Below are 21658 nucleotides of genomic sequence, written 5' to 3'. Positions count from 1 at the left end.
CATAATTTATGTCAGCCTCATTATTAATTCAGGAGTGAGGCTCAATAACAGACGGCCACCACAGACTGTTTCAGCACGTATTGTTTCCATGATTCATATTCATTATTATTCGTACCGCGGGGGGAAAGTTCGTGTTTGAGATTTCAGACACAACGTCTGCCTTCGCCTCCAGAGTGACAATGACCGACCCGGCTGTCCGTTGGCACCATCAGCACTCTGCAACTTTGTTAGGAGAAGTTAGGGGAAGCTCCTCGTGCTGAACGCTCCATGATGAAGGCCGTTGGCGGTCAGGAACGGTGGCTCAGTGGACTTTGTGCTTTGATTGTTTCTTGTGTTTAAATTTGACCCTCTTCGGCCCTCAGCCGGCCTTTAGTGGTCACGCCGTCCTCCATCTTTGATAGTGGCGTGTAAAGTTGCGTCTCTACGGACTGATGGAAAAATAGAAAACGTTAAATTGAACTGACTTGAAACACTTTAATCATCATCATCATTCAGACTTTCCAGTTCTACTTTTGCTCATGAAAAGTTGTAGCTCCTCTCAGGCAGAAGTCCAGTTCGTTTTTTAAAACTCTGTTGGCTCTTATTCTGTAGTTGGTCTTCCTCCATCTTGATTGACTTCCCCGGACTGACTTTATCCACCCGCTTATAAAATATATTTATATTTATGTTCAATGAGCCATTTGACTCCTTTTTCCTGCCTGTTTGACTCCCATGTTGCATTGCAGTCGTAGTTTCCTGCCAGTGAGCTTGTCCATCTATAAATCATAGTGCAGGAGACTGGTGCCGGCTGCCAATAGCCCATTTAGCTGCTAATAGTGACAGATGAGTGTGTGTCTGTGTGCGTTGTGCTGAGGTGAAGGGTTTTGTACCAACTTGTTCAGCCGCCGTCTGAAACTGGGACTGATGGACGGACTGGTTTCAGAGTACAGATACCAATAAACACTCGACCTGCCGGGTTCATGTGTCGGTCAGGTTCGAAGGATCAGCGGATGGAGGGATGAAGGAGGAGAGCGGCCGACTGCATTATGAAGCAGAGATGAGGCAGGATGAAAGCAGACAAAAGGAGGAATGAGCTCAGGTGGAAAGAGTGGGAGGAGGACAGGAGATTGAAAGTAAAGACATTAGAGCGATTGGAGGAGGAAAGGAGATGAATGGGAACGAGGAAAGAACAACAAAAAGCTGAAAAATGTGAGCGCAGAAAAAAGGAGAGAAGAAAATGAGTGATGGAGGAGATCGAATGTGGACGGGGGGCATGAATCACACTGACAAACACCGAAAGAGACCAAGACTGTGGTCCAGGTGGGTCCAGGTGGGTCCAGGTGGGTCCACGTTAGACCGGTTTGGTCCAGGTGGGTCCAGGTTAGACCAGTTTGGTCCAGGTCGGTCCACGTTAGACCGGTTTGGTCCAGGTGGGTCCACGTTAGACCGGTTTGGTCCAGGTGGGTCCACGTTAGACCAGTTTGGTCCAGGTCGGTCCACGTTAGACCGGTTTGGTCCAGGTGGGTCCAGGTGGGTCCAGGTGGGTCCAGGTGGGTCCACGTTAGACCAGTTTGGTCCAGGTGGGTCCACGTTAGACCGGTTTGGTCCAGGTGGGTCCAGGTGGGTCCACGTTAGACTGGTTTGGTCCAGGTCGGTCCACGTTAGACCGGTTTGGTCCAGGTGGGTCCAGGTGGGTCCACGTTAGACTGGTTTGGTCCAGGTGGGTCCACGTTAGACCAGTTTGGTCCAGGTGGGTCCACGTTAGACCGGTTTGGTCCAGGTGGGTCCAGGTGGGTCCAGGTGGGTCCACGTTAGACCAGTTTGGTCCAGGTCGGCCCAGGTCGGTCCACGTTAGACCAGTTTGGTCCAGGTGGGTCCACGTTAGACCGGTTCGGTCCAGGTCGGTCCAGGTGGGTCCAGGTGGGTCCACGTTAGACCGGTTTGGTCCAGGTGGGTCCACATTAGACCGGTTTGGTCCAGGTCGGTCCACGTTAGACCGGTTCGGTCCAGTTTGGTCCAGATTAGACCAGTTCAGTCCAGATATGACCAGTTCAATCCAGTATCCTCTTGTGGTTTAGTCCACTTCATGATTTATTCTTTGTGAGTCCCTGAACACATCCCTCGCCCCGCCCCCTTGCCGTCAGGAGTCATGTGACCATGAAACAGTGGCGATACAGCAGCACACACATTACCACACCGCCAGTGAGCGCTGTGAGTCAGGAGACGCACACACACAGATGTTCGTCTATCCATCCTCACGTTGTGTGTCTTTGTCACAATGCGGCTCAATTTACTGATGCTGCACACACTCCAGTTAATTTGCAGCAGCAGAAAATCCTCACAACTGACACACAACTTGATCAAAAACAATGACACGACAGCAGGAGATGTCCGAACTCGGAACATTTCTGATGTCTGTCTGAAAGGATCAAGTTAAAACAGACAGAACTGACGGTTTAAACATTAAAGTTAGTCCTCCCCATCTTCTCTCGCTTCCTCAGTCATTTTCTGTCTGTTTCTCTTTGCACTCCTCTTCCCTCATCCGTCTCCATCCTTCCTAATTATATTTGCCATGAATATATTTATGACTGCATTATTAGAGACGGTGCAGCGGCGGTTTTAAACTGTGGAATTGTGATTAACTGTAATGATTATACAGACTGCCGTTACAGAAAACAGTCATCGTAATTAGACAAAGTATTTCAGGTTTCTGCATGTGGAAATAAAGTTTTTAGGCTGACTTCAAATATGATTTAGAGCCCACTGAATGAGTGTAAAGCGAAGGTAAATAGAGCATTTGGAGTATTTGACCTCTGAAAGTAACATTCAAAGGCCTTTTCCTGCCTCAGAACTGAAGAGCCGAGCTCAAACAGAACCCCTGCAAATGACCGCCGATGTTTAAATGGCAGAGCAGCAATAAAACCCAGCGACTTGACAGATGCAAACTTTCCTGCACAGCTGCTACTTAGAGCTGTAAAGGTTTTCCATCAGGAGGAAAATGTTTCTCCACACAGTGCTGCTGAAATGACGACGGGTTCATGTGAGGCGTTCAGGGAACACCAGCAGACTGGGCCGTCAGCACGTGGTGTGTTCAGTCCTAAATTTGAATGAATCTGCAGCAGAAGTTGGAGAGGAGCAAGAAAATGCACAAAAAGTGCATGCATCCAAAATGGCTGCCTTCCTGTTGGGATGAGGGTGCAGCTCTGCGAGCCGTTTAAGGTGACACATTTCATCAAATATTTCAGCGATTAGTTTGGTTGTGGTGAGTTGTGTGAAGAAGTGTTGTGGCTTAAATAGTTATTGTCATAGTTCCCGTGTAGAAGCACAGATTAAATAACTCAGCCCGTTTTTGTATAACTGCAGCATCGTGTCTATGTTTTTACTCACACTTTATTGTGAAAGTCCAGAGCAGAAGCTGTTTTTCGGACCTTTCCGTCACGTTGATGCTTCTTCTGGTTCGTCGCCGTTCGGCCGGCTGCTGTGTCTGTTTACAAACGGGACAGCTGTGATTTATTTCTTTACTCATGAGATGCCTCGAGTTCTGCTGGCTCTTCTTCTGCTCCGGCAGAGAAACGGTTCATGAGTTTCTGCACCAGAACCAGGACGGCCGGCTCATCGGGAAACGGATGGCGTGCCAAAGCGTAAACGGTGCTGCTTCATCACAGCGGCGTCCTGAGTGACAGTTTCTGACGACGAGCAGACTGAAAACAATGAGAGGGTGAGTGATGGGGGGAAGAGGAGCAGGAGGAGGAGATCACTGATCTGATTGATTGTGCGTTATCATGAAGTGAAGATTTATTCCAGCGTGTTCCTTCATCTCCAGCAACCCCTTGACCTCCCGCTCATTAGCATAGAAACCACATTCCTCAGCTGCTGATTGGACCGGCTCTGATGAGACCAGGATTTAGAGGAAGAGTGTGTGTGTGTGTGTGTGTGTGTGTGCTCACCTATGGGGGCAGCAGGCAGGTTACACATCATCATAATAAGAAGGAGCATTTTTCCATCAGAGCGGGTCGTTCTCCTCCTGTCTGCTGTGTTCGAGCCATTCGTTGCCCCCAAGCACGAATATTTAGAAAAATGTCCAGATTAGCTGCCGAGCCTCCCCGCCGATGACGTGAAAATGTAGGATGCTAAAGCTAAAGCCCCACAGAGGGTCAGGTGGAACACACCTTGGTTACCATGGTTACGATAACAGCTGTCATGTCTCAGCTCAAAAGACTAAACCACATCATTGACAAACTCCGAATGATTCCTGAACGTGAGCATTAATCTGTGTCTGAGGTGGATCAGGAGGAGGAGGAGGCGGCTCTGAGGGTTCTCAGACAGGATTAAAGTGGATGCTGCTAACATGGCCACAGACTCTTATTTTGAAGCAGAGATTACTAAAGGAAATGCCTGACACTTGAAGGATCAGGATGTAAAATCACTGGATTAACAGCTTTGAAACGCAGACGTTTTTCTCTCCGCTCGAACGTTTTACCGCTCTGTGTTTCTTAAACTGCGGCTCACGACCCAGACTGAGGTCACGGACTAACCCTTCTGGTAGACAGGAAGCAGTCTTGTCTCAATCAGTCGACATCCCTGGGTGACAAATCGCTTCCCTCTTATCTGGGTCCTCAGAAATACTCCTAATCCTGTTCCCGCGGAACATTTGCCCTTCGCCTCGACCTGCTCCGCAGCGTCTGCAGTTTAGTTCTGAGAAGAGAAACGTGCTGTTTGAAGAACGCCGTCTGCTGAATCATCTTCTGACATGCATGACAGGCGCTGCCTGACAGGCTTTTATTGTGTAAGAGAAAGAGGAAGTTTATTCTTCATTGTGAAACAGTGACAACAGGAAGTGATGACGATCAGAACAAATGAAAACATCAGGATGGACAGACGGAGAGTTGGTCAGCTCACTGCTTCATCATCGGCTCGTCTAACATGGCCCCGTGGGGTCAAAGGTCGGCACCTCAGGGTCACAGCTGCCCGAGTGCCCTCGAGCAGAGTGCTGGTTCCCTTCATGGAGTCGTACTCACCAACAACAAGCGAGCAGAGTTTCCCTCCTGAGCGATCAATACGTTGTCCAAAAATAACTACGTGTAAAAGGAGTGTGTGTGTGTGTGTGTGTGTGTGTGTGCGTCACAGACTGTGAGTGAGTGGGAGGCATCCAGATGAGGTTGTATAGATTTATTGACAGTGTTAAGTTGAAGTGTTGAATAATATAGAGGAGTTCACTGAAGTAATAGCAGCCGCTACTACCACACAAAGACACACACACACTCAGAGGACTGTGTTGTATTCAGGTTCTCTGACGGATCTCCCTCTCTTTCAGCTGTGTGTGTTGACAGTTGTGTCTCTGGTGTGTTTGTTGCAGCGGGGGTGGGGAACAAACTGGGCTGGGCGTTCGGTCTGGGACTGGAGAGACTGGCCATGATCCTGTATGACATCCCCGACATCCGTCTGTTCTGGAGTCAGGACGAACGCTTCCTGAGACAGTTCAGAGTGCAGGACGTCCATCAGGCCGTGCACTTCCAGGTACACACACACACACACACACTCTGAACAGACTGGGCTGTTCAGGTTAAACACACAATGTTCTGTTTAAACGTTCACCTGGAACGTCACTCAGTATTTACTCTGATGACCTGACCAGAAAGTGACAGAACTGAAACACAACTTTTGTGTCAGACCCCAGTTGTGTTTGTTGTGTTCTGCTCCCTGTTACCGTCACGTACTTTCCTACCTTTACCCTTCCCTACTGTGGTTGTGTTCTCGACTCTTAACCTCATGTATAAAACATTTTGACAATGAGGGCTCACGTCAGCCAACAACTGTCACTTCTCCTGACCCCAGCATCATCATCATCATCATCGTCATCATCATCATCATCCACACACACAGGCACAGTGGGTGTGTGCAGGTTCACACAGCGGTGACTCTGTCCCTGCTTTTGTCGACTCGTCTGCACTAATGAAGAACATTTCAAGTGACTGTCGAAGGGCAGAGAAGAAGAAGGGAGGAGGAGGAGGAGCTGCAGGCAAAACGGAAACAGAGGGAGGTCAGGGTGGAGAATATACGGTGGATGGGGGGGTGAAGGAGGGACGGAGGGAGAAAATGCAGTGCAAAGGATAGGAGGGGGTGGGGGAAGGAAAGGAGGAAGGGAGGAAGGAAAGGAGGAAGGGAGGAGGGAAAGGAGGAAGGGAAGAGGGAAAGGAGGAAGGGAGGAAGGAAAGGAGGAAGGGAGGAAGGAAAGGAGGATGGGAGGAGGGAAAGGAGGAAGGGAAGAGGGAAAGGAGGAAGGGAGGAAGGAAAGGAGGAAGGGAGGAAGGAAAGGAGGATGGGAGGAGGGAAAGGAGGAAGGGAGGAAGGAAAGGAGGAAGGGAGGAAGGAAAGGAGGATGGGAGGAGGGAAAGGAGGAAGGGAAGAGGGAAAGGAGGAAGGGAGGAAGGAAAGGAGGAAGGGAGGAGGGAAAGGAGGAAGGGAGGAAGGAAAGGAGGAGGGAAAGGAGGAAGGGAGGAGGGAAAGGCTGAATGAAAGCAGTGAAGAGTGTGAGGACGGTCTGATGTCCACTTCACTGTCCTCACACCTGTGCTGCCTGGGTCAGTGCCCCCCCCTCGATCGGTAAGATGTGACCGGAGAGGCACTCTGTGGACACAACCTTCCTTCCCTCCTTCCTTCCATCCGCTCAGTAAATTTAGAGAAACAGAAATATAAAGATGGCTCTTCTTTTGCAGACCTTCCTGCCTTCCCACTTGGTTTTCTGGATAACATAACAAATAAATCAAAATGTAAAACTGCTTAACTCAGTTAAATATTTTAGATCTGTTTAATCTGTCAATCTGCTGAAAAAACCAACCAATTAGCTTGCCTCCTATCTCCTTACCTACCCGCCTGCCGTCCCAATCTTCCTCTCCAGTTTTTATTATTGTTGCAGTAATAAAAACTGTGTTCATTCTGGAATATTTGGGTCAATTACAGGCAGACATGTCTCCTCCACACTGATTGAAACGTCTCCATAAATAGGATTAAAGCAGAGGAAAGTGAAGTGGATCCTCCTCCTCCTCTTCCTCCTCCCTCTCTGTTTATTAAAACTTATTTCCAGGATGATAAACAAGTCACAGATGATAGAAATCTTTCTCTTGCCTTCTGTCGCTGCATAAAACATCAGATTTATTCTGTCGTCCTGATTAAGTTTTAATGTGTTATTGTCTTCACTTCCTCCTCTTTATTTTTATTTCCTCTCTGCTATCTGTCACATCTCTGCTCTTCATCTCTGAGCTTCGTCTGTTTTTTTTATTTGTTAACTCTCTTTATAATCAGCTATTTTCATACTTTCCTCCCTCTGCTGGTCTATTTATTTCCTCCCTTTGCTCATTTCTCCTCCTTCACCTGACGATGTTTAGATTCCTCTGACTAATATCCTCAAATCAAAGTGTTTTTTTTACGTTAGAAAATGTCAGGGGTTCAACTTTTTGGTAAAAACTGTGAAGATCAATCTTCAGAAGTCAGACTTGTGTGGTTCCACATTGTTTCCATCTTGGGTTAGGGTTAGGGTCCAAACCCCCGACAGAGAGAGCTGAGCTGCTCGTCCTGGTCCAAATCTGCTTCACACAGGAGCTGGACCTCTGATCCACTAATCAGGGGTTTGGTGGTCGAAAGGTCCACTTCCTGCCTCATCTTACCGTCAGTCAGGACGAAGACTCTGAGGGAGACTTAATAAAATAAATAATAATAAATATAAAGTCAATACAATAATAAATAAAGCTGTTTATTCGGCCCCACATCCTGAACATCTGGAACGTCAGTGATGAGGTTTCCCCCCCGATCTGGTTCGGTTGGACTTCTATAATGAGAAGTTAATTATTGTTTTGTGTGTGTGTGTGTGTGTGTGTGTTTTATTTTTCTCAGCCCCTCAGTAAGTACCCCCCCCTCCACAACGACATTTCCTTCTGGCTGCCGCAGAACAGAGAGAGCTTCACGGAGAATGACTTCTACGAGCTGGTCCGCTCCATCGGAGGAGACCTGGTGGAGAAGGTGTCGCTGGTGGACGAGTTCACACACCCAAAGTAGGAAAACACACTCTCACACTTTTATCATGATCTGAATGAGGACAGAAAAGATGAAGGAAAGAGGAAAGAGGTCACTGTTGGTCAGCTTTGGTGATTCGTACCTGTTTACTCTAAATGACTATCAGAAGAAATTAGTCTCAGTTACACACACACACACACACACACACACAGCTGTCCTTGGTGTACACCTCTGAGCCTGCAGTGCCTGGTGTTGACATCTCATTTTTTAAATGTGTGTGTGTATAAAGGGCAGCAGTGGGAGGTTGGTACCTTATGGCTGAAAACTCCTTTTTCACACTACTGACACACACACACACACACACTCACACTCTCTCTCTTGCCTGACCTTGCATTACGCTGTGTGTGTGTGTGTTTGTACAGCCGGGGTCCTGCAGTGCGTAAAAATGTCTGACACTATTCATCTTTCAGCATTTTAATGTGTTTTAAATAGCAACATTTTCCTCACAGAGCACAGACACACACACTGACTTTACATTTAATGAAGAGAGGCAGGAAGAGAGCGAGGTGGGTGACAGACACCGGAGGATGAAGAGCCTCAGCAGTTTTTAAGCAGTGAGACTTGTTGAAATAATCAATCAGTAATCAATAGATGTGTCACAGTGAGTCTGGTCTCTGAAGTCTGTCTGTTGGCCATCTTGGTTTTTCAAAAACCAGTAGAAACCATATCTGTTGGATCTACTCTCTCCTGATTGGGTGTCAGAACCTGTCGATCACACAGTAGCCCCACCCCCTAAACAACTGTTTACAAAATGAGCGACTTCGAACACAATTAAAGGACGAGCTGATGTTTCTGTGTTCAGACTTTTTGGGGCCACTTTTAAACGAGGCTGCAGTGCTTCATCTCCTGAACCCCCACTGCCTCCAACTGCTGATGACACACACAGCTTAATGATCAGTCCTGAGATAATTACACTTATCAGTTTTAAATTAGTGGCGCATAAAATACCTGCAATGCACCTTTTTCTTCTTCTTCACTTCAGTGCTGCACCTTCATCACCGTAAACACACACACACACACACACACACACACACACCATCCTGCTGCTGCAACTGTTGATTGTTCCGCCACAGAAAGTAATCCCAAACAAATACATTGTTTCCTCCCATTTCTTTTTTGTTTTTTATTTTTTCCGTTTAGGGAAATTTGATGAGTGATTTAATGGAGTTAGTGACAGTAACGTGGATTCACAAATCTTTATCAATTTGGAACCAGGTCCAAAACAGTCCCAGGAGTCCTTGAGGACCGAGGATTCCAGGGACACGGCGTTGCTGCTGGAGGAGGGTTAGAAAGTTGGGAAGCTTTGTGTGTTCTAAAGTCTGTTGTTGATTGATGCAGCAGTTTATACAGGAAGAGATGAAGGGGGGAAAAGGTTTCAAAATAAAAGAAAGCATGTAAAAGTAAATGTGGATGAAAAGACAAGGACAACTTTAACAAGCTTTTATTCTTTTCTCAAAGTGGAGTTTGTGAAAGACAAACTGAACATTTATTCCCGGTCGACCGTGCAGCCTCTCTCCCTTTAATCTATCCGCCCTGATGGATCGTCGCTCTGCGTCTGCTGTCATTACTCAGCAGATTCACTTCTGTTAACGGCCCCGAGCGAATCCACACAGCCGATGAGGAAGCCGAGGCCGTTTGTTCCCGTCACACACAGAGAGAGCAGCAGGTTAACTAGATCTGGCTGCGTCGCCTCAAACCAATCAGCTTTCAGAAACTGTTGTTGATTGACAAGCTTCAGCAAACGAGAAAGGATGATTGAAATGTTGAACATCATCAGATCACACAGATCAGATTTCCTCATAAACATTAATAATAACTTCGTTTATATTCTGGCCACAGATACAGAAAACTCCTGATTAGATAAAGACAGAAACGTCAGATCTGCAACAACCCAAACACACGAGAGGAACTTTACATCTTCAGCTCCAAGATCCAACTGTGATTAAAGACCTGGATGTTTATTTCTGATTGATTTTTAACGTTTAATCATCAAAGACTTTGATAAAGAATCATTGAATTAAGAAGTTTACTTATTAAAACTTGTCTCTGGATCAAAACGACAGTTTGCTGAAATAAAGCTTCCTCTTAAAGCGTCTCAGGAGGGATGTTAGCGTAGATGCAAACCTGCTGAAAGGCCCCAGACGAACAGGGGCCCCCAGGGACCCTGGTCCCTCTGGGGCCAATGACTGTGAGGGTCATTTTTAAAAATGAAAAACAGAGGGACCTAGATGTGACCTCAGAGGGTTCATGAGGAGCAGCTTCAGGTTCTAACTTTAAGAAGAACTGGAGTAAGAGTCCAGACTCCCGTTAATGTGACTGAATCAGAGCGGGTGTGTCGACTCTCCAAACAGCCCGTAATGTCCATTATGGCTGTAAATGGATCTAAACCAGATGAAGCTGCCGGAAACGTCCTCCTCCGGAGTCTGGAGTCCATCAAACCAGACAGAGTGCTCCTCTCTCGCCCTCTCTCTCCAGATCCATAAACATCTCGTAGTATGTAGTATCAAACCAAAGCTGATGGTTGGTAAGACGGGGCCGGGTTTAATCCGATAAAACGACAGAGCTGTCACTCAGGAGGATGGGTGAGGTAGAGAGATGTTTGTGTAGTTCTGAGGGTGTTTTGTTAACATCCTGTTTGTGTCACCATCTCATAACTCCGACAAGTTAAAAAGGAAAAAAGTCTGCTGAACAGAAACCAGGAAGATCTACGTTTTCTCTCCGGGACAAAATAAAACTTGAAGAAGAAGAAGAAGGTGAGATGCCGGTCGAAGGTGCAGCTTTTTGGTCCCAGGATGTCACAAAAAGCAGCCCGACCCTAAGCCCCGCCCACCATCGCAGAATTTGGATTCTCTGAGTGTGGTCATTCAGAACAACAGGAAAACCATAAACGACCTGAAGTCTGAACTTCCTGTTTCTCATTTCTGTCTCCGCAGTCACCTGTTAATCATAAACGCAGCCGAGGGCTGTGTCATTAAAACAACGCCATCATGGCGGCAGCGTGTTTGTGTTGAACGGCTGCCCCCCCATCCATCCTCCCTTCCTCCATCTGTCATCTCGTCATACCCCCCCCCAACTCACTGAATGATTTAACACAGACTCACCCCTCCCTCCCAAAAAGATGAAGGGAAGAGAGTGATGACTCAGAGGGAGGGAGGAAACGGTGGAGCGAGTATGAGAACGAGTGAGGAAAAAGAGAGCGAGGGGGAGTTGTCATTTTGCATCATTCCTCAGCTGAATGATGTCCCAGCTGGACTCACAGTGGTCTCCTGGACCAAAACCACCTGTCAGGTGTTCAGGGACCAACAGGGGGCGACTGACTGTACTGAAGTCTATGGGAAAATGTCCCTCCTCCTCCTGATGAGTTTATGGTCTCAGTCTCTAGTTTCAGATCCACGTTCTCCTCCAAAGATGGTTTCTGCTGGTTTCAAAAAACCAAGATGGCCGACAGATACGCATTGTGTGTGTGAGTTCTCAGGATGTTGTGTATTGTTTTGCAGCAGCAGACTCAAACTCTACAGGTGAAATCTACCTCTAAACAGAAAGAAGTTGCGTTTTTGGTGCAGCCCACTCTTTGTTGTGTAGCTGTGGTTGTCTAGTTGTGTTACTGCAGCACAATCAGGTTTTTATTTTTTGCCCATTTCAGTTTTAATGCTCAGTTTTCAGAGTTCCCATAATTCTTTGTGACTCAGACAAAATGAAAAGAGACAGTGGCAGCAACTTTAGGTTTTCTTCTGTCAGTGTTTGTAAAGTACACACACACAGTCACACACAGTCTCACACACAGACACACACTCTCGGTGCAGCGTGGGGCCTCCTGGGGGTTTGAACCTCCCTCTTTTCTAAATGGATTGAGATTTCACTTTGTCTCGTTTTTCTCTAAATGTCAACAGCGTCCTGTTCACCTTTTCAAAATGTCACCTCCTCTTTTTCTCTCCTCTCCTTGTTTCCTTTCCTCTCTGTTCTCCTCTCCTCTTTTTCTTTCCTCTCTTCCTTGTTTTCTTACTTCTGTCCTTATATCCTTTTATGTTTCTCTTCCTCTCTGTCCTTCCTCCTCCTCCTCTTTTCTAGGCTACCCTGCAGTGTTAGCATATTAGCTTACTGCAGCACTAGCTCCCCGGAGTGTCCTAACTGTGTGTGTGTGTGTGTGTGTGTGTGTGGCAGTAATGGTTTATGGGTATTAGAGAACTGATGTATCAACAACAAACCAGATTTATATCAGCGAGCTCACCGGCTGCCACAGCCCCAAGGGCCTCTGGGTAATCTGGGTGTAATTGAGCATAGAGGTTACGGTGGCATACAAACACACACATTGTTTCACACACACTGATGAACACATCAAGTTGTAGAAAAATCGAGTTAATCTACAAACATAAAAACTGAGAAACAACACACAAAAAACTGCTATTAAAGGTGGATTAAGAGACAGTCAAAGGCTAAATGCTAAGCTAACACAGTGGTTAGACTGTTAGACTGAGCAAATGTGTTGACCAACAAACAAACAAACAAACAAACAAACAAACAATTCAGCATTAGTGAACCATCCAGTTTCCACAGAAGTGATCCAGATCAGAACCAACATGGTCCAGGTTCTTCTCTGCACACAAACAAACACAACATTGGGGATTGAATTAATAAACAAACAATTCACTTTTCAACCCTTTAATTCATCCGGACGCCAACAATAAACTCAGTACAACTAACTGACATCATAATGAGCAGAATATTCTGATTGTTATTTATGATCTTATTATATTGTAGTTAATACAGGTGGAGGTGTAAACAGTGTTTCCCTCCTCTGTGACGTAGACAAAGATGGAAGAACAGAAAACTGTCCTCTGTGTTTGAGTTGATGTTCTTTCCATCACGGTGATCATCAGCTGTTGGAGACCTGACTCTCTGCTCGTTTCTCTGCGTTTTATTTTGGCGGTCTGACGTGGCGCTTCGAGCCGAGGCGGCTGCAGCTGACATACATATGGCCAACTGAGAACACACACTGGTGAGGCGTTCAGCACACACACACACCTTCTGTCCTGCCCCGGTGAATCACGCTGTCAGCAGCTTTGCTTGGGTCACTCGAGGTGAGAGCGGGGAGCGTTTCTGCTGTCATAGAAAAACCGGTCGCTGCAGTTTTCTGCTGTTTCTCTGACGGGAAGTTTTCCTTGTTGAGGGAGTTTCAGGAAGTTTCAGTCCTGCAGCTTCAGCCTGAACAAAAAGCTGCGTCCGCCTCCATATCTGGACTTTTGAAGTCGTTTTACACCTCCTGGTCAGTCAGCCAATCAGAGCAGAGGACACTGTTTCCATCCGGCTCAACAGAACGCTGCCTGTGTTGACGCTCTGTTTTATTTTGTATGGCCCTTTTCCTCCATCAAGAATATCATGGAGGCACAGTGACCTTTGACCTGGTATCCTCTCTGCTGTCCCCAGTCACCGTGGACGAGCTGATTGGCTGATGGAGGCGGATGGAGTCCAGACTGTGAGGACAGATGTACAGATGGTAAACAGCAGTTGTTGTCAGGCTGAGTCAGTGCCAGCTTTAATACAGCAGAGGAGGATGATGGGAGGAGGAGGCGGGGTTTCCTCCATGGAGGGGGTTTCCTGTCTGCAGCCTGAGACTCTTCTTCTGGAGAAGTTTTTGATCCTCTCATGTGTCAGTCAGCAAACTGACGCTGATGTCAACTTTGACATGCGACGTTTGGAAGACGTTCCTTATAAAGTAAATCAACACAACATTAACTCTTCATGTCCTCCAGACGTTACTGTCAAAGATGGAGGATCGATGGATGAACACAGAGTTTAAGGAGGGAACAGAAAGAACCATCAGGAGGAATAAAAGCGTGAGCACGGAGCTGTTTGTGAATTCAAATCTCCCTCCAATGAAATCCAAAGTGAGGAAACATTTGGTAGAAGAAAATGAACAGAGCCGAGGAAGGAGGAGAAACATGGAGTGCTGTTATCGACAGTTTCTGCCTCACTGTCCTTTTCTCCTTTGACCTCAATCACAAGTGTGTGTGTGTGTGTGTGTGTGTGTGTGTGTGATGAGGTTCGATCCAGGTAGATTGACTTCTTATTCTCTGGGGGGGTTTTAGGTTTGGGGGCTTTGGACAGAGACACAGCAGTCCGTCTTCAGCTGAAGTTCCTGATGATAATCTGTGCATCAGCTATAGTCAGAAGTCAGGCTGTAATGAAGTCTATAGGAAAATGAATGAATGAAATACAACATGATGTTCATTTAGAGGGAAAGGGGAGGGGTTAGGGGGGCGGGGCTACTGGGAGACCAGGACGTCACCTACTGGCCTGATTGTCCACCATCTTGAACTCATTAGGAATGCTATTGCTAACGCTTGTCTTTGTAGCGGCAGTCTGATTTATCTTCGCTCTTAGATTCTGCCGGTGTGCAGCCTGAAAAAGTCCAGGCCGATGTCGGGGCCGAGGTCAATGTGAGGAATGATCTGGAGTGAATCTGACGGACTCCGGAGACTCGACGTCTGTCTGTTTCCTCTCACTCTTCAGATGCTTTCTCTCCATCTGCGTTTTTCTTTCCCTCAGCAGAACGAAGGCAGCTCAGCGCTGCGACGTTTCGCCTGTCCATCTTTTACAGCAGATGATCTGAGTCAAGGTTCACTCGTCTGGGGAGGGAAAGAGGAGAGGAGGCAAGGAAGGAGAAGGAAAGGAAAGGTGACACCCGAAATCACAGCACAAGATCACCGCTGCTTTACACGATGACCGCCTAAACCTCATTTTGTTTCACTGTCCCCATAATGTCAGCGGACGGCCACATTCAGACACATTCAGCCGGACGTGTGATACGTGAGAATGAGGAGAGAACGCAATGAGCTCTAATGACGTGTGAAAATAACACTCTGAGGCGTCTTACAAATTCAGAACGCACACAAACAGACACACAAACCTGCACAGGTTCTGGATGGAGTTTTAATAGTCAGTATCAGTATTTCAACAGGACGGTGGGCACACACACGCTGATAAGAGCTGTCAAAGTGTGTGTGTGTGTTGAAAAGCAGAGAGCTGCTGTCTGGGAGTTAGAAACTAGCTAACACTTTGTTGTTGGGAGTTTGTTAAACAGGATCAATGACAGCAGGAATCACACGTTTGATTCTCAGTGACGATGAGGCAGAAATCAGCTGACTGAAGCTGAAGCCAATCAGAAATAGCCCTGAAGGGTTAGTCTGGTGTTTCAGGGCGTAGCTGCTGATGTTTGGGAACGTTTTCTGTCTGAACTTCTGTTCTTCAGCGCAGGAACTGCTCACATTGACGTCCTGTGGAGGAGAGTTAACTTGACAACACATTAAGACTATTGATTTACACACACACAGACGCACAGACCTGAATCACAGCAGGCTCATGTTACCCGAGAGATCATGGAAATGTATTCGGAATTAATTTGATTGGATTTTAGGCATCAGTGCACACGCTCACAGACACACACACTCGCACACAGGCAGACACACTTTCCCAGGCTTTAGTGGTTGTGGAGAATCCTCCTGCTGTCTCCATTTGCCAGATAATGATGCTCTCTTCCTGCTTCTCCTCCATCTTAATACAATTAATAGACACACTGACACACACACACACTTAAAGACACACACATTCACTCAAGTGTCTTCCTGTTTGTCTTTCAGCTCTTATTGACCCACCACACACACACACACACACACACACACACACACACACACACACATGATGGTGAGTCTCCTGCCATCTCCAATAAGTGAAGTGGCTTCAAGTGGGTGGGGGGGCAACCAATGAGAGAGAGAACGAATGGGATGAATGAGCCTTTACTTAATGTATGTCCTTTTTCCCGATTATAAAACCAACCAAGTTTTTTTTCTGATTTGTCCATCCATCCTCCGTTTGTCTGTGGTCAGGTCAGTCAGCGTCCAGACCTGCTTCTGTCAGTCAGCCAGCTCCTCCACCAGGAGGCTCTCTAACCTCCACCAGGAGGCTCACTATCCTCCACCAGGAGGCTCTCTAACCTCCACCAGGAGGCTCACTATCCTCCACCAGGAGGCTCTCTATCCTCCACCAGGAGGCTCACTATCCTCCACCAGGAGGCTCACTATCCTCCACCAGGAGGCAGACTCTGACTCAGCACTTCCTGGTTTCGTGGGTCAGCTGTTGTTCAGAGCTGCAGGACCACTTGCCTTCACACTGAGACCATAAAAACACGACATAACTCACATTATTTTGAAATTAGCTTTGGTTCTCTCCACTTCTGTAGTTATGAGTTGTTTGTTTGAGTCGAGGCAGGAAGTTAAGAACAGGAAAGAAACACTGTCAGAATGGCTGCTGCTGAATTTATCGGAGCGCCGCGTCCCATGAAATATTTATATATGTGAGAGTGAGCACAGTTTTATGTTCCCGCTCCAGGAGCCGTCACAAAATGTAGTGACAGCTGTTGTGTTAAATGGCAGCGCTCTGGTTGAATCTCAGTTGTGTATTTGGACTTTGACACATTATTGTGTGTTTGCGTTGCTGTTGTTAAATGTTCATTGCTGCAGTTTTCAGACGGTTGGAGGGATGAAGTCGTTTCCTCTCCTGAAGGTTTGAGTCTCATCAGGTTTTTATGGGTTCTCCTCAGAGCTGCAGGATTGACCTGACGGAGCTTTTCATCCGTTTAATGATAACATGGAAACCTCTTCATCTCTTCTCCCACCACCAGTTATCAGCTGACCTGACCTGACTCCGTCCTGACCCTGCTCCCGACAGCTTCACATCCGTTCACTTTCAATCTGGTCATCTTCTTCTGGCTCTTTATTTTTGTTTGAGGCAGGAAGTAGATCCTCTTCAACCTGATGGGAACCAGGCCACCGAGAACACGGCCGCCAAAGACACAACCTCTTCAAAAGTTCATCTGCCCATTAAAGGTCAAGTGAAACGCTTAATGAGCAATTAGCGGAGAGGAAATGGCAGCGAAGCCGTTCGCTAAAGAGACGCCTGAATTATTCACTGCGATAACGGAAACAGACACATCTGGGCTGGGCAGCCGATCGCACGCCACTAATGTCAAGTGAATTTACATTAGTGAGGCCAAATGATGGTTTCTGCTGTTTCACACCGAACCTGAGAACTGATCCAGATGAGACAACATTCAGAAAAGTCACAGTCATCATCACATCCTCTGACATCACACGAGGCCAGTCTGGTGACGGAGCTCATCCAGTTTCCTCCAGATGAGTCTCTGATCCAGATTTAGCTCAAACACACACACACACACACACACACACACACACACACAAGCTCCTGTTATTATTCACCTCATCTGTTTGTCCCTTTCTGATACATTGATTGATGGATCAAGAAAAGGTGTGTGTGTGTGTGTGTGTGTGTGAGTCACGGTAAACACTCACCATGTCTCCTGGTGCTTCAACAGATGGACAGTAGGCGACACACACACACACACACACACACACACTGTATATATACAGTATATAGACACACACACACTCTGATCAGTGTGAAGATATTTCTGTTTGTTGAAAGGAAGGAAGGAAGGAAACGACCAGGATGAACACAAGAAAGAAATAAAAAGGAAGCAAGGGATTAAGGAAAGGAAGAGAAGGAGGTAGAAAGGATGAATGAGGCGGAACAAGAAGAAGAATAAAAACAATGAATTGAGATAACCTGATCCTGAATCAGACTGGCTCCTGTCTGATTGATGAGGTGATCAGTGTGTGTGTGTCTATTATTACCCCTCTGACACACAGGTTTCCCTCCTACAGTGACAGCTGTTTAATAATTCACTCCTCTCTAAAGGATGGAGGAGGGGAGGATCCTTCTCTCCTCCTTCCTTTCCTTCAGTCCTTCAGATCTTTTCATGCCGCCTCTCATCAGGTTCTGGAAGAAGAAGAGTTCTGTTTCCGTCACTGAGACATTTGATAGAAACTTAAACATGACGAAGGAGCTTCAGAGTTACTGGAGGGCAGAATCAGCCGATCTGACTCTCTGACTCCTTCTGTGTCACGTCTCTACACCGGACGCTCCTATTGGTTCTGATGGATGATGTCACAGCCAATCAGCGTGTCTGGATCAGTCCTGTGTGTTTCTGAAGTTGGTCTGAGTTTATCAGATATAAATATCCTCCCCTTTTCTACATGTCAGCCGGTGCTAACTGGACAGCCTGAGTTCAGACTCTAAACCCCAACCAGACCACGACCTCTGACCCCTCAGTGGATGGGTTGTCGAGATGAGACGAGCTCTCTCCTGAGGGACCCGCTGAGTCGCCGCTTCTCATCGACAACACCAGATTGTGGACAGAATCCTGGTGGATTTTGCGGACTAGAGCCAGAGCTCCTGCACAGCCGGCTAACAGCTACGGAGCGGCTCTGACTAATTTATGCAGATGTATTAATAGATCACAGGCGGCTCTCACCAGGCCGCCGTGCCTCATTCTTCAGAGAAAAAAGGCCAAATAAACAAGCGAGGCAGAGAAGAGCTCTGCCTCCACTCTGCAGACGTTTGCACGTCCGCCTCCCGGATTTGTTTGATTTAGTTTGGCATCTTTTATTTATGCATTTACTTATTTTCCACCCAACATTAGAAGAAGCGGAAGACGTGAGTGTGTCAGAGAGTGTCGTCCCCACACACTGATTCGGTTCTGAGTGTTCTCCTCCTCAGAAGCTGCTGGCTGAAAGGTCAGTCAGCCCAAATTTACTTGCTGATTCTTCTCTCGTGACCAAAGGCCTCATGGGAAATGTAGGCGGAAGGTGACGACAGGCCGGCTTCACCTGAAGTTTCCTCCTGCAGTCAGCTGAGCTCACGAATATTGTGCGTTTGGGTGCTTTGCCACTAGTTCTTCGTGTTTGTTTTCTTCTGTCGGCCTTTCAAAGCTCCTCCTCCTCCCCATCCTCCATCACCTCCATCTGACTGTCCGCCCCAATTCGGAAAGATCTAATTGGGAAGATTAACAAGAGGAGAGAACACCAGCTTCACTCACACACACACACACACACACTGTTAATAGAATACAAATTGATTTCAGCTGTTTTCTGGGCGGCTGGAGAGGACGGTTGGATGAGGAAGAAAGGGAAGGGGAGGAGAGAAGGATGGGTGGCGCTGTGAACAATGAATGGAACTTCAGTCTGTTCAGATAAACAGGAAACGGGTGGATGAATGTGGACTTCGGTCGGAGAGGGAAAGGCGTGACGATGATGAAGATGTTTAAGTGTCTCAGATCTGCCTGACATCAGATTTTTTTATTTTCCTCCCGTCTCAAGTGTCCACTTTGTCTTCGGCTGCTGATTCTGAGTCAGATGGATTTGTTGTATCTTCATTTTAACGGACGCGTCACTCTCTTCTGAGTGCTTTTGTTGTTTTTATAGAAAATCCAGCTAAAGCAATAAACGTGGACTGAACTGAACACAATGAAGGTGCAGACCTCCAGCTGTTTGTCTCAGATCTGTCTGTGTTTACACACATTTCTTTGAGAATGTGTTTGAGGAAGAAGGTGAAACTTCACAACATCAGAATGACGAGAGAAGGAGGCTCTTATCCTTCCTGCCATCCTTCCTTCCTTCTTTCCTTGCTGCCTCAGTTCACCAGGGTTTTCCCTCGTTATTTGAAGGCAGCGTGATGCTTTCGAGGGCGTTGGCATCTGCAGGAGTTTCCTCTCACCTTCACCTCCCTCTCTCCGTCTGAACGAAATCCAACACTCCCTCTGCTGAAGTCTGACATCACCGCCATCACGTGAATCGGTGAATCGTGAATAGGCTGCTTCTCTTCTCGTCACTGTCGATATGAACGAATGTTTTCTGATGTTACAGGTCCATATTGTCTGAAGGTTTAAAGGTCGACCTCCACAGTCTGTCTTCAGGCAGCCATCAGGACTTCTGGAACTTTGTGATGTCACAATGAAGCAGTCACTGCCCTCAGCCACGCCCCCAAACCCAGCTCTGTTATAACTCTCTCTGATTCGCCAGAATTCCTCGACTCAACAGTGTCTCCATAAGTCATGAACAATCATTGAACACAATTGGACCGTTTGTTCTGGTTCTGAAGAAAACCGTCAGAGATTCTACACAATGCGCACATAAGCAGTGTGTGTAACAGAGAGCTCTGCACTTGCGTTGTGCGATGTTGCGTTGCGGTGTGTGTTTGTGTGTTACAGGTGTTTCTGTATCAAACCCCCATCAGCTCTGTGAGCTGGATAATGGAGGCATTAATAATTCAACAACACAGTCTATCATGAAATACCAATCTGTGTGTGTGTACACAAATAGGGTGTGTAATTGTGTCATTTCATTTTTCCTCTCTCTCCCCCTCAGGACCGGTAGGCGGAGTCAGTGTTATCGCATCATCTACCGCCACATGGAGCGAACTCTGACCCAGCAGGAAGTTCGGCTCGTCCACGAGCAAATCGAAAGCGCCGCAGAGACGGAGCTGGGTGTTCAGGGCAGATACTGAGACACACACAAACACACACACACACACTCAGAGCTGTTAAGCAGCTTCATCACATCCTCAAATCTGTGATAATTCGCCGCAGGGAAAACGTGGAATTTAATACAGACGTCACACACACACAGTTTTTGATGCTGCTGCTGACACACACACACTTCCTCTCATCTTCCAGCTGAAACATCCCATTCTGACACATCACTGTTCATTTCCTGAAACATCTCATGTGCGTTGAGCTGCCGGTCACACCTCGATGGCGTTCTGCCGTGTGTCTGCTCTGATTTCCTGACGGTGACCGCAGCTGAGTGACTGATCAGACAGAGGATCAGACCGTCACTGTCTTTGTGGCGGAGGAATCATAGATTCGCTGCTCAAGTCAGAACTTCAGAAAAACCGCTGTCAGGACCTCTGGAACTCTGTGATGTCACACCCTCAGCTCCGCCCCAGGCCCAATCAGTCAGAAATCTGTCAACCAATCAGAAGTGACGGCCTCAGAATGCCTGGACTCCACAGTGTCTCGTTAACTCATTAAAAATCAGTGACAGACAAATTAGAGACGAGCGTTTCCTGTTTACAGTGAACACATGGAAGCAAACGCATCACTGAAACACAACACAACACACAAAGAACTCTTGTCCTGCGCACACAAGCTGAGGACACACAATGACTGGACGACTGTCTGTATTTTTGAAGCTGAAGCTATCGATGTTCAGTTTTTCAGATAAAAACATTAAAAGTGTTTGATCACATTTGTCTATCTGTGTTGTGTTTTGTTGTGAATGTGCACACAGAAACAAACACAACTCTCGTGGTGAAGACATCGCAGTTACACTCTGAAGTCTTTGTTCCTTTCAGGGGGCTGTCCGGTCTTTTATGAGATTCTGTTTTACAGCCTGTAAAAGTCACAGAGTTGATCTCCGTCTTCAGCCACGAGAACATCTCATCACTTTTTAAATTCCTCTGATGAATCAAACTGACCTGCCGAGACTTCGTCCTCCTGAACGATTCACGTTTGGCATTCAAAACTTTTTTTATATTCGGTCGTTAAAAGTATAAGAGCTGCAGACACTGGCGATGACCGATGATGTAAACAGGTCGGGCTCTGATTCTGAATCAGGTCCAGGTTCTACAGTAATCCAGCTAAAGTCTCAGAGAATCACTCACAGCTGGATTCAGAAACCTTAAAACCAGCCGTCAG

The 21658-nt window shown here is 46.9% G+C and overlaps 1 protein-coding gene across 1 annotated transcript in view; it reads left to right on the top strand.

Moving 5' to 3' along the window:
- fars2 (phenylalanyl-tRNA synthetase 2, mitochondrial) overlaps nucleotides 1-21193 on the top strand; it is a 53757-nt gene extending 32564 nt beyond the window's left edge. Inside the window, exons 9-11 of the mRNA XM_029529099.1 lie at nucleotides 5336-5496; nucleotides 7870-8027; nucleotides 20328-21193. Coding sequence (XP_029384959.1) covers nucleotides 5336-5496; nucleotides 7870-8027; nucleotides 20328-20466 — 458 coding nt within the window. The 3' untranslated portion in view covers nucleotides 20467-21193. The remainder of the gene's footprint in view (nucleotides 1-5335; nucleotides 5497-7869; nucleotides 8028-20327) is intronic.
- The last annotated feature ends 465 nt before the right edge of the window (nucleotides 21194-21658 follow it).

This window comes from Echeneis naucrates, chromosome 20 (assembly GCF_900963305.1).
Source record: "Echeneis naucrates chromosome 20, fEcheNa1.1, whole genome shotgun sequence".
Taxonomy (NCBI): Eukaryota; Metazoa; Chordata; class Actinopteri; order Carangiformes; family Echeneidae; genus Echeneis; species Echeneis naucrates.
This window is presented reverse-complemented; position numbering and strand designations above follow the sequence as displayed.